This window comes from Elephantulus edwardii, unplaced genomic scaffold (genome assembly GCF_000299155.1).
Source record: "Elephantulus edwardii isolate Elephantulus edwardi_28Jun2011 unplaced genomic scaffold, EleEdw1.0 scaffold00296, whole genome shotgun sequence".
Taxonomy (NCBI): Eukaryota; Metazoa; Chordata; class Mammalia; order Macroscelidea; family Macroscelididae; genus Elephantulus; species Elephantulus edwardii.
Window position 1 is genome coordinate 384,633 of NW_006400046.1, and position 20,531 is coordinate 405,163.

At 52.1% G+C, this 20,531-nt stretch overlaps 1 protein-coding gene across 1 annotated transcript; it reads left to right on the forward strand.

Moving 5' to 3' along the window:
- The first annotated feature begins 14,499 nt into the window (after positions 1–14,499).
- Positions 14,500–17,195, forward strand: GIPC1 (GIPC PDZ domain containing family, member 1). The gene is made up of 6 exons (XM_006900766.1): positions 14,500–14,781; positions 15,229–15,414; positions 15,512–15,692; positions 16,349–16,461; positions 16,711–16,792; positions 16,906–17,195. Exons 1-6 carry the CDS (start codon positions 14,500–14,502, stop codon positions 17,055–17,057), a joined length of 996 nt encoding a protein of 331 aa, XP_006900828.1. The 3' UTR covers positions 17,058–17,195.
- Positions 17,196–20,531: the final 3,336 nt, after the last annotated feature.

A 20,531-nucleotide genomic window follows, 5' to 3' on the forward strand; every position in this document is an offset into this window, starting at 1 on the left:
GCGTTTTGGATGCCCCTGAGGGAAACACTCCAATTACATCCCAAGCCTGGAAATGGTAACCTCTTGCCTGGTCCATTCATCCACACAGGCCTGCCCTGTACCAGATCCAAGTTCTGCCTTCTGGGAACCCACAGTTTTGTGGGAGAGGACGCTTATATAAAATGTCCACTCCCTGAAGGCAGAGGCTTGGGCTGCTTGTGATGTAACACATAGTAGCTGCTCAGTGAGGAAAATAAATCAGTAAATACTTAAGACATGTACTCCACCCCCTGCATTTTTTACAGATTTTTCTAGTTCCTGGTAGTGCAGTGATTCAAACACTCAATTGTTAAGTGAAAGATCAATGGTTAGAACATATGATCAGCTCTGTAGGAGAAAAGTTCTGCTTCTATAAAGATTGTTGTTGTTAGGTGCTGTCGAGGTAAGTACTACTCATAGCAACCCTATGAACAGCAGTCCTGAACCCTGTCCCATCCTGTGCCATCCTCATCATCTCTGACACACTTGAGCCCACTGCTGCAGTCAATATGTCAATCCATCTCATTGAAAGTCTTCCTCTCTTTAATCGACCCTCCAGTTTTCCCAAGCATGATGTCCCTCTCCAAGGAATAGCCTCTCCTAGCAACATGCCTAAAATATGTGAGATGAAGCGTTGCCATCTTTGCCTCCAAAAACACTCTGGCTGGACTTTTTCCAAGAACTATCTGTTTGTTCTTTTGGCAGGCTATGGGATATTCAGTACTTTTCTCTGACACCGTAACTCAAAGAATCAATTCTTCTTATCATCCTCAATCACTCACTAATTCACAGCTCCATAGCAAGTGATTCCAAAGGTTAAACCCTGAAGCAGGCACACTTTAGTCTTCAGACTGATACCAAAAGGCTCTTCAGTATTTTGGAGAGGTCCCTGACAGGCTTTCCCAGTGTAATATGTCTCTTGATTTCCTGACTACTGGTTGTTGTTGTTGTTGTTATGTGCCGTCGAGTCGCCTGCGACTCATAGCGACCCTATGTACAACAGCCCTAAACTCCGCTCTGTCCTGTGCCAATCACACTGTCTCTGACACTCCCATCCCAATTATCCCAGTCACTGAATCAATCCACCTCCTAGAGGGCCTTCCTCTCCTGCGCCGTCCCTCCACCCTCCCAAGCATGATGTCCCTCTCCAAGGACCGGTCTCTCCTCACTACATGTCCGAAGTAAGTTAGACGGAGCCTCAGAATCCTTGCCTCCAAGGAGCCACCTGATTTAACCCTCTCCAGGACAAATCTATTTGTTTTCCTAGCAGTCCATGGTATTCTCAGTACTCTTCTCCAGCACCACAGCTCAAAGGCATCAGTTCTCCTATCCTCCTTGGTCACTGTCCAACTCTCTGATGCATAACAGGTGATTGCGAAGACCATGGCCTGTATCAGACGCACCTTAGTCTCCAGAGAGACACCACTGCTCTTCAGCACTTTGGAGAGGTCCCTAACAGCAGACTTTCCCATGGCAACGCGCCTTTTAATTTCCTGGCTGCTGGTGCCAAGACTGTTGACTATGGAGCCAAGCAAACTAAAGCTGTGTACAATCTCAATCTCTTCACCATCCATCCTGATGACTACTGGTACCAAGGGTATTGATTGTTGATCCAAGCAAGATGAAATCATCGACAATTTCAATCTTCTCTCCATCCATAATGACGTTGCCTATTGGCCTAGTGGTAAGGAGCTTTCTTTTCTTGATGCTGAGATGTAATCCATATTGGAGACTGTAGTCTTTGATCTTCTGCAGCACCCGTTTTAAGTCCTCTTTTCTTTCAGCAAGCAAGGATGTATCATCTGGAAGACACTGGTTACTGATGAGTCTTTTTCTGATCCGGATGCCACATTCCTCTTCCCAAATCATTTGCTCAGCATACAGACTATGAATAGGTATGGGGAAAGGGTACATCCTTGACACCCACACTTCCTGATTTTAAACCATGTAGTGTCCCCTGGCTCCATTCAGAGATCCTTAGAAACCTGCGATAGGACAGTTCTACACTCTAAGAGGAGTGAGATGAGTCAGTATACACATAGCAATGAGTTTGGCTTAAGGGGCCCTAGTGGCACAGTGATTGACTGTTAACCACTGAAAGGTCAATGGTTAGAGCTAGGGCTTTAAACAGGCTCCAATCAGTTTAGTCATAACCAACAAAGCTAAACCAGAACAGGCTTCAATTTTTAAAACACAGGTGACCTAAAATGTTAACCAGATCAGGAAAAATGACAGGGCAAAGCCCTGGAATGGGGAAACTGAGAAGATGCATAATGTGCCTTTTAAAGAGCCTGATGTCTAACACTGGGATACTGCCAGGTCTGTGGACAGTGGCACACAGTCAAAGCAGCATGGGCCACTGCCATCTCTGAACCAGGCACCATTATTTTCAACTAAACTAGTCAAGAAATTTGGATGCTGCACATCTCACACTCTGCCCTTGTTTTCTAAGCGAGGGACTACATTTCTAGGAGGGTTTTCCCTCACCATTTTTCCTCGTTCTGGTTAGCATTCCAGTTCACTCGCATTTTTCAAAGGTCAGGTCTTTTCTGGTGTCACTTCATCGGACATGACTAAATGAAGTGAACTTGTTTGGAGTCCTGGTTCAAACCTCCTAGGAGAAAGCTATGACAGCTGGCTTCTATACAGATAAGTGCCACTGAGTTGACAACAACCCATCGTGGAGTGGTGATGCCACACACAGAGAACCAAACACTGCCAGGTCCTGTGCCATCCTCACAGTATCTGTTTGGGAAAGTTGGACAGTGAATAAGGATGAAAGAAGAAGAATAAATGCCTTTGAATTGTGGTGTTGGAGAAGAGTGCTGGTTATACCATAAATTGCCAAAAGGACAACTCAATGTCTTAGGAAATGTGCAGCCAGGATGCCTTTTGCAAGCAAGGGCAGTGAAACCTCATCCTCCGTACATTGGGCATGCCATTAGGAGGAGCTGGTGCTTGGAAAGGAGTCAGCAAAGCAGATGGGATCAGAGCGAGTGTAACGGTGGCCTCCAGGACGTCAGAGATGATAATGGCACAGGATAGGGCAGGCTCAGATCCATTATTCATAGGGTCACTCTGAGTTGTAGTCAACTGACAGCACTTAATGACAACAATGAAGAGGACAGAAACCCGAGAGGACAGTCCTAAGTTCTGCTATGTCCTACAGGGTCCCTCGATGTGCTGCAGCTCCTGGCCAGACCTCCAGGCCTTTGCAAAGGCTGTTCCCTCATGTGCCTGTCGAGGTAAAACAGGGCCTGGCACGGAGCAGAAGCGCATTTAATATTTGATGAGTGAATGAATGACTGAGTAACCCTTATGAATGAATGCCCTTGTGTCCATTGTGCACCCCCAGGAAGCAGGGACTCTCGGGACCCTTCCTATTCATCCAGGTCCCTGCCCGCCGGCCGGGAATGAATGCATCCTTTTATCAGCTCTGAGGATGGTCTGGCAGGGGCAGGCCAGGAAGAATTAGGGATTACCCTCAGAAGTCCTAAAAGTCCGCTTTTCGGGATGTTGGAGGTTTACATCTTCTCCTCGATATTCACCCTCGGCCAACTGGCTTCCATCGCAAGACACCCCCCCCTCCCCTTTTCCGCCTCTTAACACTGTGGACATCAGAGACAACACTCACCCAACAACACGTGGCCCAGGGGCCCCAGCTTCTCATTGGCCGTTCGCCTTCTCCGTCTCTTGTGATTGGCCCGGGCCCAGCCGCTGTTCCCCCCCTCCGCAGCCCCAGAGTGGTACAGCCCTGCACGGCCCAGGCGGATGGAACAGTCCACCGCCCCGCGGAACGGGGGATCCGGGAAGGATCCCTCTGGAATGTTGCCGTCGGATCCACCCAACGCGCGGTGGCGTGGATTGGCCACAAAGGCCGGGCCGCGGCCCCTGATTGGTCAGACGCGCGGCATGGGCCCCGCCCTCTGGCCAAGGCTGCGGGAGAGGCCCGGGCAGGAGTTTGCGGAGGGTCGAGCTGGGAGCCCGCTTAGCTGCTGCTGCTGCGGCGCCGCAGGTGAGTGTCCATCACGGTGGGGCGGCCACCAAGGAGCTCCATCGTGGACGTGTAGGTGACACAAAGTCGTAGACGCGCGATAATCCGGCCGATCGTGCGGGGTGGGGCCAGTCCCCGCGGAGCCGGCTGGAGGTTGAGACTGGGTGCTGGGATGTCCGAAGCTTCCTCCCAGTGGGGCGTCTCTCTGCCGGCCACAAGCAAAGGCCTCTTCCTCCGGGGAGGGTCTTCTGCCTCACTTCTTGCTCTCTGTGCAGCCCTCGTCCCGATGGCTTCTGGGTGCAGGGTCACTGGAACTGGCCATATTCTAGCCCTCCGGGGTTGTAGGGGGCATGCGAAACCCGGGAGAGCCGAGGTCTCGATCCTAACTATAAAGTAGCATTTTTCGCTTCCGTGTCATGCATCTGCCCTGCCTATCACGGAATCTAAACACCTCGTGGGAGGTGCTGTTCCTTCTTTTAGAGGTGAGGCAGCAAGGCCTGAGAGGTGGAGGGACTAGTCCAAGGTTACCCAGCTGGCCAGTGGCTGAGCTAGGACGCAAACTGGAGTCCAGAACTGGAGTTTCAACCGCCGTACTAGATGTTCTGTTGGTTTCCAGGCTTAGGTGTTCTTGCGCAGCTCTTCCACCAGCCACTCCCCTCACACCCTCCCTGTACACCCCACCTGAGCCACACCTGCTGGGCTTTTCATCCCCAGCCCAGAGCTCACCAGAAACCAGCTGCTCAAACAGGAAGCTATTCCTTTGGCCCATCTCTTCTGAGCTCAAGAGCAAGGCAGGAATAGCTGGGTCCTGAGAAGAGGTGACATCTGTTGGCTGGCGGGGCAGATGTGCAGGGGGCCCAGGATGTCGGTGTCCTGTGCCTCCTGGGCTTCCTGGGCAGCTTCAACAGAGACTGGAGCAGTAGGCGTTCTTGCAGGAAACACCCTGGAGCCGGTTTTTCAAGGCTGAATCAGAGGCCTCTTGCTGGCCTTCTCACCAGAGCACTATGCTGCTGGAAGCACCAGCCTGGGCGTGGTGTCCCCCCCAGTCTGCGTGAACTCCCAGGAACCCCCCTCTTCACTTCCTCCTCCCCCAACTCTGCTTCTGTGTGGCTCCGGGACTGCTAGGTTTCAGGCCTTCCCAGGGACAAGAGGTGGAGATGCTGGAATTTCAGCCAGCCCAGTCTGCAGTCTGAGCCAGGGCTGCCTCTCCTCTTCCTCTGTCTCTGGGTTCAAGTTTTAGGGGGAGCTCTGGGAGGGCAGGGGAAGGGCAGCAGTTAGCCCCACTGTAGGCCTCTGAGGCTAGCGGACCTCACAGAACAGTCGAATAAAGGCATGAAACGTTCATTCATTGATTCCATAAAAATTTATTGACCATCTAGCTGCTCCAGGAGAGAAAGATGGGCATTCTCCTCCCATTAAGATACACAGCCTGGAAAACCCAGTGAGGGGTTGCTATGAGTCTGAACTGACTTGATGGCAATGAGTGACTGTGGACCAGGTCCCGTCGTTGACACAGAAGATGGATCTCTGTGAATGGACAAGACAGACAGCCGTCCCTGCCCTTGGGAAGGTGGCATTCTAAAGCCAGAGGACGGCGATTAACAAGTAAATAAAAAAGGCAGCTCCAGGTGCTCGATGCTTTGAATAAAATAAAAGGGGATAACAGGATAGAAACTGGGGGCTAGGGTTTGGCTCAGAACTGAGGCCTGAGCGGCACAAAAGAGCCAGCCCTGTGGATATCAGGCCAAGGACCCAGCGAAAGCAAAGGCCGGCATGCTGGACCCACCTGCAACAGTATGGCTGGGGATGAGAGACCCAGCAGGCACATTGATTCTGCAGAGTCTAAGAATCGTAGTAAGGAGTTTGGAGGTTTTTTCCTCCCTTCTGGTGAAGGTGAAGGTGAAGGAGAAGGACCGTTGCAGGGTTTGAGGCAGGGGAGGGACATGATCTGATTTACGTTTTAAAATAGAGACATGAAGTTAAATACCAGCCTGAAGCTAGGAGACAAAGAGTTTTGCCAGAACAGCATGTAATTAAGTGCCTGGGCCTGAGCTAGCTGGACCACAGGGGGTGGTTTCAGCAGGCTGAGGCTAGCAGGGGAGGCAACCTGGAGGAGGAGGCAGTTTGTAATTGACCTTGGCAGCCCATGGACAGGGGTCTTCCTGGGCAGAGCACGTGATGGGATGGGGACAGGAGTAATACTAGCAGTTCCCCTAATTGGATTAGGGAGCTCTGGTGACATAGTCTTTAGGGAGCTGCAAAGAGAACACCTCTCTCTGATGGTTTGAATTTTCTTGGGAGGGAATCGGGCAGCCTCCTCCCATGTGATTTACAGCTTCAGAAAACCCACTGATGAGTCCACTATGAGACGGTTCCAGTCCAGCATCAGTGAGTTTGAATTCAGTGATTGGCTTAGTAGAAGCCCTGGGTGGTGCAACAGTGAACTCACTCAACTGCTCACCAAAACATTAGAGTTTGGAATCCACTCACTGGTGCCTCAGAAGAAAGACCTGGGGATTTATTTCTGAAAATCAGCCACAGGAAACTATGGAGAATAGTTCTGCTCTAGTACATCACTTAGAAACTACTTGACAACAGCGGGTTTTAAAATGAAGTATCTTACTGGATTCCCATAAGCACGCTGAGATACAAGTATTCTGCCCATTTTTTCAGATGAGGAAACTGAGACCCTGTGAAGATAAGTGACTTGCCCACGGCCAGGCAACTGGTAAGTAAATGGCAGGGATGGGATTCAAACCCCGGCTGGGTTGCCTTTCTGGTCTGGAAGACCAATTCAGTCAGCGCCCTCTTTCCTCACCATCATGAGTCCCATGTCGCAGGTGAGACATTGGAAGCCGTCCTGGCCCAGGGCAGTGGGATGTGGGCAGAGAAAGTCAAGAAGTTGAGAATTGGGATGTGAGAGTTGGAGAAAAGGAAGACGTTTCAATATTGGTCACTGACTGGAAAAAGTTAACAGAAATGACAGTCATTATCATCACCAATGTCTGTGAAACATACTGTCTTCCAGCAAATAGTCCAGGCACACACGATATCTGCAGAACTCAGGTTAAGACATTTATTTGCTCAAGGCCACACTTGAGTTGGTAAGAGATGAAGTTAGATTCTAGATCCATGGATGTAGTATCGTACCTTCTAGTGGATAATGTGAGGAGAGGGAAAGAGGGGATAATGTTTTATTTTTTCTTTCTGTCACTGAGTGTGATTAAATAACTGGAAGGAACCAGTTGTTTGGGATTTTGGATTTTTTTAACAATTTTATTAATTTTAATGACAATTTACAGAGATTTTGGATTTCCGTTCATTCATTGTTGCACTTTTCTCCCTGCCCACCCCTCCCCCCTAGTTCATTCTTCTCTTTGAAAAGTAAAAGTAAAATTCCTTCATTGGTATACAATCCCCCCCTCCTCCCCCAGTACACCACTGTGCAGTCTTCATTCTGGCAATCTTCATTCTGGACTCTTGTGATAACCATAATACCCTAACATATATTGCTTTTAAACTGTTCTCTCCATCATCTGTTTCAATGCAGTATACATAATTTATCCAGTTTTTCTCAGTCTTACCTCAACCCTGATGTCAGTCCCATTCTACAGCAGGGCCACTAAGCAGTATTTGTCCTTTTGTGACTGAAATATTTCACTCAGTATAATGTCCTCCAGGGTCACCCATTTTGAATAATACTGCATGAATTTTTTGATTCTCAGTGCAACGTAGTATTCTGTTGTGTGAATATACCGCAGCTTCTCTATCCATTTGTTTGTTGACGGGCACTTGGGTTGTTTCCAACTCTTTGCTATTGTTAACAAAGCCATGATAAACATGGCTGTGCATATATCTGCTTGGGATGTCAGTTATGGTCTCTTTTGGGTATATTCCCAGTAGTGGAATTGCTGGGTCAAGTGGTATCTTGATTTGCAACTTTTTGAGAAAGCGCCACACCGCTTTCCACAGTGGTTGCACCATTCTACACTCCCACCAGCAGCGAATAAGGGTTCCAGTTTCTCCACAACCTTGCCAGCATTTATTGCTTGTTGGTCTGTTAAATTTTGCTATTCTTACTGGCGTGAGATGATATCTCGTAGTTGTTTTGAGGATTTGGGATTTTTTTAAAGAATTTATTTGTTCATTAAATATTCATAGAGTACATAATTCACCCTAGACCCTGTGATAGATGCTTTGGATACAGAGATGAACTAATAAAAGCCAAGTATTCTGACTAGATAAACTTGTTGTTAGGTACTGTCAGGTCACCTCCAACGCTTAGCGACTCTATGAACAACAGATTGAAACCTTCCTTAATCCTGTGCCAACCTCACTGTCTCTGCCATGTTTCAGTCCATTGATGTACTCACTGTGCCAGTCTGTCTGGTTGAGGGTCTTCCTCTCATTCTGTGAATCTCTTTTCCAAGCATGCTGTCTTTTCCGAAGGTTGAAGCCTCCTGCCTGAAGTCCCTGAGATGAAGCTTCACCACCTTGCCTTTTTTTTTAATTTTATTATTTTTTTTGTGTGTATACCATCAAATCAGATCTGACTGGTATAGGAGGAGATTGTCCCTCCTTCCTTGGCAGAGCATCTGGTGGATTTGAACCGGGCGCCTCTGGGATTGCAGTGCAGCTTCTTGCCACTAGGCCACCAGAGCTCCCCCACCACCTTGCCTTTAAGGAGCACACCGGTTGCACTTCCTCCAAAACCGAAATTGTTTGTTCTTTTGGCAGTTGGTGGTGTGTTCAGTACTCTTGGCCAGCACCACACTTCAAAGGCATCATCACTTCCTTGACTTCCTTCTTCATTGTCCAACTTTCACGGACATACAAAGCAGCTGAAAATACCATAGCTTGGGTCAGGTGTATTTTCGTCTTTAAAATGACGTCCTTGCGCTTTCACAGTGTAAAGAGGTCCTTGACAGCAGATTTTCCTGGTTACAACAACATGGCTTTGATTTCTTTTTATTTTATTTTATTATTTTTTGTGCATGTACCGTCAAATCAGATCTGACTGATATAGGAGGAAATTGTCCCTCCTTCTCCGGCAGAGCATCTGGTGGATTCAAACCATGTACCTTTGGGATTGCAGTACAGCTTCTTGCCACTAGGCCACGAGAGCTCCCCGGCTTTGATTTCTTGACTGCTGCTACCAGTGGTGCTGAGTGTGGATCCAAGTGAAATGAAATTCAGGAGAATGGCAACCTTTTTTCCATTCATCATGATGTTGCTGATTGGTCCAGATCTGAGGAGCTTTTGGTTTTTATGTTGTGATTATACAAGCGTTCAGGTCTTTCGTTCATAGGGTCGCAATGAGTTGCCTAGGACTCGATGGCACTTAACAACAACAACAGCACAGAGAGAGAGATCTGGCCTAGTGGACAGAAAGTGGTGCTACCAGTTCAAAAGTGGGTGACTTTAATCCACAGCCCTCAGGCCTGTTTTTAATTGTTTTTGGTGAAACATTCTTTTAGGTCCTAAAGCCCTGGTCTGTCCACTTGCTGTAAAGAGGTAACTCGTGGTTGTTTTGAAGCTGAACACTGTGACACTGTTGTGTCAAATGGCAATAATGGTTACCCATGGTGGACGGTGTTTGGTGGATCTCCCCAATTGAAACAAGCTTAGAAGCAGGAGTGGCATCCACTTATGAAGTAAGCTTACCTCTGGAAGCCCTATGAACCTGGAGAACAGATAAAAGTTATACAGGTGTTCAGGTGTTTTGTTCATAGGGTCACTATGAGTCACCTACAACTTGACAGCACTTAACAACAACAACATGATATAATCTATATTGAAGGCTGTAATTCTTCAGTAAGTACTCCAGTCTTCTTCGCTTTCTGCAAGCAAGATGTTGTCATCTGCATAAAATAGCTTGCTGCTTCTAATCCTGATGCCACATTCTTTTTCGTCTAGTCCAGCTTCTTGAATTATTTGTTCAGCATACATATTGAATAGGTATAGAAAAAGGATACAACCCTTAGATACACCTTTCTTGATTTTAAATCGTGTAGTCTCCCTTTGTTCTGTTTGAACGGCTGCTTGGTCTAAGTAGAAGTTTCTCATGAGCACAATTAAGTGTTATGGAATTCTCATTCTTTTGAATGTTATAAAATTTGTTAGGATCCACACATTTAGGTGCCTTTGCATATATAAGTATTTACTTACTATTGTTATTGTTGGAGAATTGATGCCTTTGAGCTGTGGTGCTGGAGAAGAGTATTGAATAGACTGCTGAGAAAACGAACAGGTTCCTCCTGTAGAAGGTTAAGAGGGGCTGCTCCTTGGAGGCAAGGATTCTGAGGCTCCATCTAACATATTTTGGACATGTAAGGAGAGACAGGTCCTTGGAGAGGGACATCATGCTTGGTAGGGTGGAGGGACAGCGCAGGAGAGGAAGATCCTCTATGAGGTGGATTGATTCAGTGACTGGGGTAGTCAGGATGGGGGTGTCGGAGACGGTGACATTGGCACAGGACAGAGCAGGGTTTAGGGCTGTTGTACACAGGGTCACTATGAGTCACAGCGACTCAACAGTTTTTGTTGTTATTTGCCTTTGACTTGGAGCTGAACCTCCAGTGGATTTTCAGAGGCAGTTAATCACACGGGAGATTGTACATCTTTTACCCATGGAGCAACTGGTGGATGCAGACTGTGTGTCTTGGGGTTACCAGTGCATCTCCTTGTCCCTAAGCCACCAGAGCTCCCTAGACTTACTATGTTATCGGGGAGCCCCGATATCGGGAGAATTCTGCCAAAAGCAGGCACCAGGTTGAAATGAAGATGCGGAGAGGCTAATTGCTGATGACAAAGAGGGAGTTTAATATTCTGGCAAGGGTATATATACACGTCTTAGGAACATGCCTGCAGGGGTAATTGCATTATCTCTTATCTGTCCAAGGTGTTGACTGGTAGATCAAACATTCCCAGATCCCAACACAAAACAAAGCCATCTTCTCCGATATCCTATGATATCTATTGGAAAACAAGAAGGTATCACATTCCTAGAATTCTGAGGCCTTTGGTCCCTCCTTATTCATTAGCATACTGCTTCCTGGAGTTGTTTACTGCAGAATGCATGGTCAAGCCAAGATGAGTGGTCCTGCTGTTTTTACAGTGCATCGCTGTTCCTGCTTTGCAGTTAGCCAGCTCCTGACATGATGTAAATAATAAATATATTAGGAGTTCCTGTAAATCACTAAAGGGAGCTCTGGTGACCTAGTGGTGAGGTGTTGCACTGCCAATCCCAAGGCATATGCAGTTCGAATTCACCAGCCCCTCGGCGGGTGAAAGATGGCAGGCTTGTCCTGTGTGAGTTACAGCCTCTGAAAACCTGGTGGGGGGTTCATCTCTGACTCAACAGCTCATAACAACAGCAACAACATAAATCAGGAAGAAGGAGATCATGAGGGTGGAGGTGGGGGTGAGGGTAGGATTCAGTAGGGGACCTGAAAAGACGGGGCGCTTGATGGTCAAGGTCCAATGGAGATTAACTGTATAAAACATAATGCATGGGAATGAATAGTGTGAAACACAATGTATATGAACTTTGTAACCAAACTAATAAAATAGTGTGTAAGTATAAAAAAAAAGAGAGAGAATTCACAGAAGGGCAAATCTGAATGTGTAAAAAGGTGCTAAAGGGGTTTGGCAGCGTAGACTATCAGGGAAGTGCACGCAGAAACACGGTGAAGGGTGAGGTGGGTCCCCTGACTGTGTCTGGGGAGCTTGCCGACTCCCTGATGCACATAGTGATGTGTGTTCATTGTTGTGCTGGGACGTCGACTGGGGGTAATTTTTAAAACTGGCTTATGCTTTTGCCAGGGAAACAAGCCTCTTGAGAGTAGGGACCACACTGATGACCTTTTGTCTCCTTGGAGCCAGGCATAGGGGCTAGTGAGTATTGGCATCAGTCAGTCGTTTAATGACACTTTTAATTGCACACCTACTATGAACCAAGCACTGGTCTAGGCCATAAGGCTATCGAGATGACAGACACATAATATGGCCGTCTTATGAATGGCAGAAGGAACAGTGCAAAGGCCCTGGGGCCACCTAGGTCCCTAGTGGCTACAGCAGAGGAAGAAAGTGGAAGGAGGAAAAGGCAGGGAAGAGAAGGGGCAGAGCTTGCCAGGCTTTCTGGGATATTGCTCTGAGTGTGGGTGGGGCCATGGAGGGCTTTGAAGAGAGAACCCTGCCCAGTCAAACTCTGACTGATGTTTACAGGATCACTGCGGCTGCTGTGTTGACGGTGGACCGTGGGACCAAGGTGGAAGCCGGGGAGCAGGAGGAGGAGGTGACTTCAGTAGTCTAGGTGAGCAATAGTGGGGTGAGGCGGTTTGAGGTTTTGGAGGGTGAATGAATAAATTCATGTAGGGGCAGATGGATGTACAGGTAATGGTAGCTGACTGAATCCAGGACGGGTCCTGGAGGAGGTGGTCTGAACGAAGCACACAGAAGTCCCCTTTTCCAGAGAAAGATATGGTTTCCCAGAAGTTGATTCTAACCACAGCCCAGCAAGGTTAAGTGTTTGATTTCAATTTGCAGAAAGGCATCTAAGCCCCACAGCAATCAAGTCCTTTCTCTCAATCTCTCTGTTTTTCTCCAGAGGCAGAAATTTTGCCGACGAGTCATGTCAGAACAACGCATAGCTACCCTCTACCGGGTTTCTAAAGCTGTAAATCGTATTAGGAGAAAGTGACCCATCTTTCTCTCCATCAAGAGGACAGTTTTGTGCTTATGAACTAGGGCTTGGGGATGGAACAGACTTGGTGTTACCACGCTCCTGTGTCTTGGTTGTATAATTTAAAAATGGAATTTGAATTCTGTCCCACTCTACAAGGCCCACATGACCTAGCCCTGGCCCTCCTTTTCCGGCTCACTCCACTTCCGCAGCACTGGCCTCCTTGATTTGAGAGCCAGAAAGCAGATCCAGTCTGCTCAGAGCCCTTCAGGGCGTCACTCAGAGCAAAAGTTGACCTCCAGCCGTCTACCAGGCTGCGTCACCTCCCTGTCTTTGCCTCTTTTTTTTTTTTTTGCACTTAGGCCTCTCTGCTGTTCCTAAAACATGCCAAGCATCATGTCTCTACTTTGCATAGCTGTCTTTTGTGTCCCAGGTCAGGGCATAGATCCTTCTTCCTTTCATTCAGATCTTGTATACATTTTCACCTGCTCAGATCTTCAGAGAGTTCCTCCTCCCTGACCTTGTCTAAAGAGCTTGCTTTGTTTTATTGACTTCACAGCACCGTTCGAAATCACCCTTGCTCCTTCCATATTTGCTTGTTCTCTGTGTGTGTTCCCATCCTGACTGGACAATCTCAGACAGAAAAGACAAAGTCTATGTAGCACAAGTGAGCCAGTGCCTCCCGCCACTGAGATCTCCTACGTCTGCCCCCTGCACTGCCGGGTGTGACTGCACGTGGTGGCCCCAGGCAGTGACCTTGCTTTTCTTACTGAAGGCAGTGCCGCCGCCAGAAATACAACAGGGTGTGGAATGTTGTAAACTCCTTATGAAAGTTTGAAGAACACTGGGAGAGAGAAAGAAAAGGAAGGAAGGTAGGTAGGTAGGTGAGAGGTGGGGGGGGAGGCAGTGTAGTAGTCAGCATGAGCTTTATCACAGTAATAGCCAATCCCAGAATCTTGGTGATTGAACTGGACAGAAGTTAATTGCTTGTTCCTCCATATTCGTGGTAGTCAGGGGGCAGGGGGTGGGGCTCCATCCAGCAGGGTCACTCAGGAACAGAGCCACTGTGTCGGATGTGGCTGGTCACCCTGCCAGAGCCAGAGAGCTCTGGAAGACCTCCGGGAGAAGCCTTGGTGACACAGCGTGTGCACCAGAAGGTCAGCACTTCCAAGGCGCCAGCTGGTCCTTGGGAGAAGGATGTGGCAGTCGGCTCTGGACGCCCTGTTGCGGGAATCTGTGCTGCCCTTTAGGGTCGCTGTGAGACTAGATGGACTGAGTGGCTGGGTTTCATTTCTTGGGTTTGGAGGACGGCGCAGCAACCCTGAAGTGTTTCACCCCGGTCGCGTCGTGTTGTCCCTCCTTCTCACAACTCATTGGCCAGCACTGGTCATATGCCCACCCAGTCACAAGGGAGTCGGCAAGCGCCAGCTGCCTGCGTGCTCAGAAGAGGGAGAGGCAGAAAGAACACTGCCTGACACTCGTGATGAAAGCAGATGGGAAGAAAGAGGCAGTTCTTTGATCTTCCATTCCCACACCCGTTAAAGCGGGCATCGCCAGAGTTGCTGCATGACGGTGTGATGGCTAAGGATTAAGTAAGATCCAGGAGCAGTTGGTATGGAGTTGTCATAAATTATTAGTTGTTGTTAGGTCTGTGTGAAGATTTGAACTGAGGCCAGGCTCCTCCCGAAACATTTCCTTGGGTCTGTGGGAGCAGGAGAAGGGTGGCATGAGGCCACTGCCAGGCTCTGACCCCACCTTTCTGCTCTACAGATCTCCTGGGTGCGCCCCCTCTTCTCGGCTGCTCATGCCACTGGGACTAGGGCGGCGGAAAAAGGCGCCCCCTCTAGTGGAAAATGAGGAGGCCGAGCCAGGCCGGGGTGGGCTGGGCGTGGGCGAGCCAGGGCCCCTGGGCGGAGCGGAGGCAGGGGGCCCCCAGATGGGCCTGCCTCCCCCGGCCCTGCGGCCCCGCCTCGTCTTCCACACCCAGCTGGCCCACGGCAGCCCCACTGGGCGCATCGAGGGCTTCACCAATGTCAAGGAGCTCTATAACAAGATCGCCGGGGCCTTCCGGCTGCCACCTGCTGAGGTACGTGCTGGGGACTGGGCACAGGGGCCTGGGACCCTCAGCAAGACCACATGCCCCTGAGGGTGGGCTGGAAGCCAGGTTCTTCATCCTCTTCACGAGCTAGGCCTTAGATGCTGCGTTCTGAAGATGCTGAAGCTGTGGATGCCGAGGGCTGAACCCAGTGGATTGTCCGGGGGCGGGAGGGTGGCCCTGAGCAGGGTGGCCATCAGCTTCTTCATTCCCTTGAGCCTTTACTGAGCACCCAGCATGCCTCAGCCTCTGATCTATGCTTGGAAGATACAGAGGGCTGAAACCTGATCCCAGCAGAACTGCATCCCAGTGGTGCCCTGCCCGGGCGCCGGGTGGTCATTCACTGGGTCAGAGGACACCCCCCCCCAAGTCTTCCCAGCTTTCCTCCTTGCTGCCTTGTGAAGGCAGGTGAGAGCTGTGTGCGCCCCACCCTCGCAGGTGATGTTCTGCACCCTCAACACCCACAAAGTGGACATGGACAAGCTCCTGGGGGGGCAGATCGGGCTGGAAGACTTCATCTTCGCCCACGTCAAGGGGCAGCGCAAGGAGGTGGAGGTGTTTAAGTCGGAGGACGCACTGGGGCTCACCATCACTGACAACGGGGCTGGCTACGCCTTCATCAAGGTGCCCGGGATGAGGGGCTTGTTCCAGTCCCGGGGTGAAGGGGGGGGGCATGGGGCGAGGTCCTGGCAGCTGACAGTCCCCCTGCTCCCCTCCACAGCGTATCAGGGAGGGCAGCGTGATCGACCACATCCAGCTCATCCGCGTGGGCGACATGATCGAGGCCATCAACGGGCAAAGCCTGCTGGGCTGTCGGCACTACGAGGTGGCCAGGCGACTCAAGGAGCTGCCCCGAGGCCGCACCTTCACGCTGAAGCTCACAGAGCCCCGCAGAGCCTTTGGTGAGGGGTGAGGGTTGCGGGGTGCCCTACTCACCTGAGTCCAGGCTGCGGTGCTGGGAGCCGCCAGTAGGTGGCACCCGAAGCCAGTGGGCCTCCAGGGAACCTTGGGCATCCCCACCCAGCCTCAGAGAGGGGCCACTGGCTTTCCGCCCAGAACTTGAGTGGGACAAAGAGGAAGTTGGCCCACCCCCAGCTTCCAGGAGCCATTAGTCCAGCCAAGCGCCCCCAACCCAGAGGAGCTAGGCTTGGCTGCACCATTCCAGCCACTCCCCACCTGCTACCTCACTGATGGGCTTCACTAACTCCAAGGAATGGCCCCGGGGCCCCTGGGTGGAGGTGGGGGACACTCAGCCCTGTCCCTAGCAGGTAGTTGGTTGTGGCTCAGTAGCTATATCCCTCTTGGATTTGGAGGGGGCAGCTGGGGACCCAGGCCCCACCCCTTGCCTGGCTCAGGCCTTGGAAGCTTGAAGGGAAAGGACCCCCTCCACCCCTGCAGCATTTTCCATCCCCAGCCTCTGGCAACCCATCCCATGACCATGCCACGCCCAAGAGTCAGGAGTCCTGCCATTTGGGGTTCACTCCAGAAGTTAGGGATCTGGGTTCCAGAGCATGCTGGGAGGCTTCTCCAGCCCTCACCCACTCGCTTCCTCCCACAGATATGATTGGCCAGCGTTCAGGAGGTGGTCGCCCGGGCTCTGGCCCCCAGCTGGGCACTGGCCGAGGGACCCTGCGGCTCCGATCCCGGGGCCCTGCCACAGTGGAAGATCTAGTAAGTTGTTTTCACCCACACACCTTCTAGTGTGCACCTTCTACTCCCACCTCTGCCACCATCCTTCTATAATGCTGCAAACAGCTGAGCCTCAGTTTCTCCAGCTGTAAAATGGGATAATAGCAACAATGCCTAGGGTTGCTATGAGGACTACATAAGGGTTAATCTAAATGGTAGAAAGAGGACGTGACACTTGCGAAGTATGGTTGCTATTTTGTTTTACTTGCCTTTCTGTCGCTGTGCCCTCAGCCCTCGGCCTTTGAGGAGAAGGCCATTGAGAAGGTAGATGACTTGCTGGAGAGTTACATGGGCATCAGGGATACCGAGCTGGGTGAGTGGGGTGCCTGGGGCTGGACTGGGCTGGGGAAGGGGCTTCTAGGTCCCAGAGGGGCTGGATCTCTGATGCCCAGGCCATCTCTCTCTTCATTCTGCCCCCTCTCCCAGCGGCCACCATGGTGGAATTGGGGAAGGACAAAAGGAACCCAGACGAGCTGGCTGAGGCCCTGGACGAGCAGCTCGGTGACTTCGCCTTCCCTGACGAGTTCGTCTTTGACGTCTGGGGCGCCATTGGGGACGCCAAGGTCGGCCGGTATTAGGCCATCCTCTGGACCTTGCAGTGACCCAGGCCTAGCCTCATGGGGAGCCCAGAGGGACCACTGTACTCCAGACCCCAGCCCGTGGGTGGTGAGGAGCAGAGGTGGGGCCAGGCCCCTGCCCCACTTGAATCGGTACCACTCCCTTATTCTCTAGCCTAGCTGGGGTGTCCAGGCCCCCCTGCCCTGCTCCCACCTACCTCAGCCGAGTTAGGCGCCGCAGGGAGGGACCTGCCAAATTGGGCGGCCATCTCCGCCCTCAACACTTTCCACATCAGCTGCCAAACTGGTCCCTGAGTCTCCCTGGGGCCTTGGGTTCTGTTTGGGGGTTGCGACCTCCGTAGTTTCCTGACGCAGGGAATGTAGAAGGGGGGGCATCCCCCTCAGCAGATGCAATAATACCCTCCTACCTGCTGCCCCCAAGAGGAGCCCCTCGCCCTGAAGTCTGTTACCTCCAAATTTGAACGAGTCTGCTGTGAACCCCAACCTCCCCCTCCCCCCCCCAGCCTGGACCTGCCACCACTGGTGACCAGGCGGTGGGCGGTGGGCTTTTGTATCTGGATTTGCTGTCTGAACATAAAGAATCTATCTGCTGTTGGACCTGTGTGCTCTGGGTGGGTGGGGGTGCAGCGGGGCTGGGAAAGAATGCAGCAGCTGAAATCCATCCTCCTCCGGCTCCAAATTGAATTAGAAGCTGCCTGCCCGCCCCCTCCCACCGTTCCGCCTGATGAGGCTCCTGGCTTCAGGCCACAGGCTTCCAGGCAAGGCCGCTGCTGCCTGGCCTACTGGGGGTTCAAATCCTGGGCCCTCCGAGTGAACCCTGAGGAAGCAGCCCTCGTGTGCTCCAGCCCCGTCCCACGGGCATGAGGCTGTATTCTGGGGGGGGGGGGCAGGGGTTGATCTTGAGGAGCATCAGGGCAAGAAGGCACCCAGGCAGCTGGCTCTGGGTGACAGAGCCTTAGGTCTGAATGTGGAAAGGAAGCAGCTACCCGCAGACCACCCAGGACACGGGTTTGGGGCAGGTGCCCATGCCCTCCTACCCGCATCCAGCCCAGGGCAGGGGGACTCCTAATGGTGCCCTGCCCCCACTCCAGCAGATTCCTGGCTGGCCGTTTAGGGTCTCTGGTGTCCATGGCCGAAGCTGCTTTGCAGCAGACATAAACCTAGCTTACTTGTTATGACAGCCCACTTGATCCTCAAGCTGGGGAGGGATAGGAGAGGGGGGTGGGACCCTGGCCAGACCTGGAGGGGAAGGAGTAGCGTTGAAAGAAGGGGAGCCAAGTCAGAGGTCCCTGCAGGAATGTTTGGGGCAAGCCAAGAGGCTTTGGAGAGCTGCGTGTCTGCCCACTCCCCACTCCCAGCAGCAGGGTGACGGGTGGGAGGTGACCAGCCAGCAGTGTTGTGCTCACCAGGGCAGGGTGGTCACTGCAGGTGGCATTTGGGTCTGTGCCTGTCGAGGGGGTGGGGAGCCTCTGTCCATGGTTGATGCTGGTGTCCAGGGCTGAGCTTTGTGTTTCTTGTGGGCAAGGGTGTGAGGACTGTGTCCTCAGGGTTCAGGAGTATAACTGGCAGACTGTTGAGGGTGCAGTTGTTTCAGGACATTAAGATGGTTATTGTGATTTCTGGGTGTCTGTCATTGGCTACATCTGGGGGTTTAGGGGCCTAAGCTTGTGTCTTGGTGTGGCTCTTTCTGGAAGAGGATCACCAGCCACGTCAGGGGTTGAGCCAGTGTGTCAGTGTTGGATGTGGGGGGCAGCTAGGTCTTGAGGTCTAGGGACATAAGCATCGTTTCTCGTGCACCTGTTTCTGGGAAGGAGATGACTGACTAGGTCGCAGTGTATTTGAGGTGAGCCACTCTTCCTATTTTGGGGGTGTAGTGTGTGCCTTGTAGTAAGGGATGTGTCTGGATGACACAACGGGGCTCTCTCAGCAGCAAGGGATACAATACGTGTCTCCTTGCTCCATAAGACTCTCCTTGGCACTGAGGGGTGACGTTCACTTCCTTGGTGGCGAGGCGCTGAGTTGCAGGACATTGAAGGAAGTGGCTGTCCTCACAGCTCGTCTCTTCCCAGTCAGATACTGGCCTCCGTCCATGCCGTGGGCGAGGTGGTCACAGTGAGTCAGGGGGAATGATGGCGGCCAGAGCTAAGAGAGTCCGGTGCTGGGGACCAGGGTGACTGTAACCAGGTTCAGGGGGTGGGGCAAGATGTAGGCTCCAGGCTTGTGACCCTACTTCTAGGACTAGGTGGCCAGGCAAGGCCATCTTCTTGGCTGGGGATCAGATGTCCCAGTGCTGGTTAGCGCATCCTGGAGCAGAACTTTAGTGGAGGAGCTCGCCAGGGGAAAGCTAGTCCTCGGATAGCCGGGCTTCCTGGCTCGTGTCCCCCTTCAGCCTCCTCCCTGCTCCCCAGGGTATGACTGGCTGGGCCCTGGCCTGGGCTTAAGCCCCTGTGTAAATAGTGGGTGGATTCCAGGGCCAGGCTGGGCCTGACCCAAGGCACTGGGTCTCACTCAAGGCGCTGCCTCCTACCACCCACCTTGACTTCCAGGAAGCCTCTTTGGGGCAAGGGGTGTCACTGCCCCCTCTCCGAGTTGGCCCCCTAACCCCATGGCCCCAGTAAGGGCAGCAACACCCCCTGAAGCAGCCCTTGGCCGCCCCTGGCCACACTCACATTTTCCAGTGTTTAGATTTTATCCGCTTTATTAATGAGGCAATGAGAAAGCTGCAGGAGGGAGAAGGGGGCTGCTCAAAGGAGAAGGGGTCCTGGGGGCCAGGCCAAATTGTGGGCAGAGCTGGGGCCCAGAGGGGCCTGTGCCCATTGCCAGCAGAGCAGAGAGGGGGTCTCTGGCACCTCGGGCCCCCAGGGAGCATGGGCGAGAGCAACCCCTGGAGGCCATGGGGGCGGGGCAGCAGGAGGCTGAGAGCTGAGGAGCCGCCCTGAGGGAGGGAGGGAAGGACGGAGGGAGGGAGCAGGCGGCCTGAGAGCCGGGGCACAAACGGGCGCAGGGAGGCAGCAGCACAGGCCGTGTGGCTGGCAATGGGGACCCGGGGTCCCAGGCAGTGCCAGGTAAGAGCCCAGGACATGGGACGTGTAGGGGGAGAAAAGCAGGCAAGGATGAGGGCTGAGCTTCCCCTGCCTGTCGATACAGGGGATTCCTGCTCTCAGCCCCGTGGGCTGTTTGTGTTGATCCTACCATCTGACCACCCTCTCTGCCCATTTGCCTCATCACCAGGATAGAGAGGAATGGTCCTGGGTAGGCCTTCAGGCCTTGGGCATGGAGAGGGCAAGATTGGAACCCTGGGTGTTTCGGGGTGATGGCATGGTGGGCAAGGGCAAAGCCTGGATAGGAGGTGGGGTCATGGGAGACGGAGGCATGGCCATGGGGGAGAGGGATCTGGTCAGAGACAGAGATGGGACAGACACGGGCATGGGGAACAGGGGCATGGCCTTGGGGAGAGGGATCTGGTCAGAGACA

What these genes read in the sequence shown, in the direction of transcription:
- GIPC1 (XM_006900766.1), top strand. Translation starts at nt 14,500, where the DNA reads ATGCCACTGGGACTAGGGCGGCGGAAAAAGGCGCCCCCTCTAGTGGAA. An exon ending in CTGGCTACGCCTTCATCAAG is followed by an intron (nt 15,415 to 15,511) that starts GTGCCCGGGATG and finishes TCCCCTCCACAG; the next exon opens with CGTATCAGGGAGGGCAGCGT. An exon ending in CTGCCACAGTGGAAGATCTA is followed by an intron (nt 16,462 to 16,710) that starts GTAAGTTGTTTT and finishes CTGTGCCCTCAG; the next exon opens with CCCTCGGCCTTTGAGGAGAA.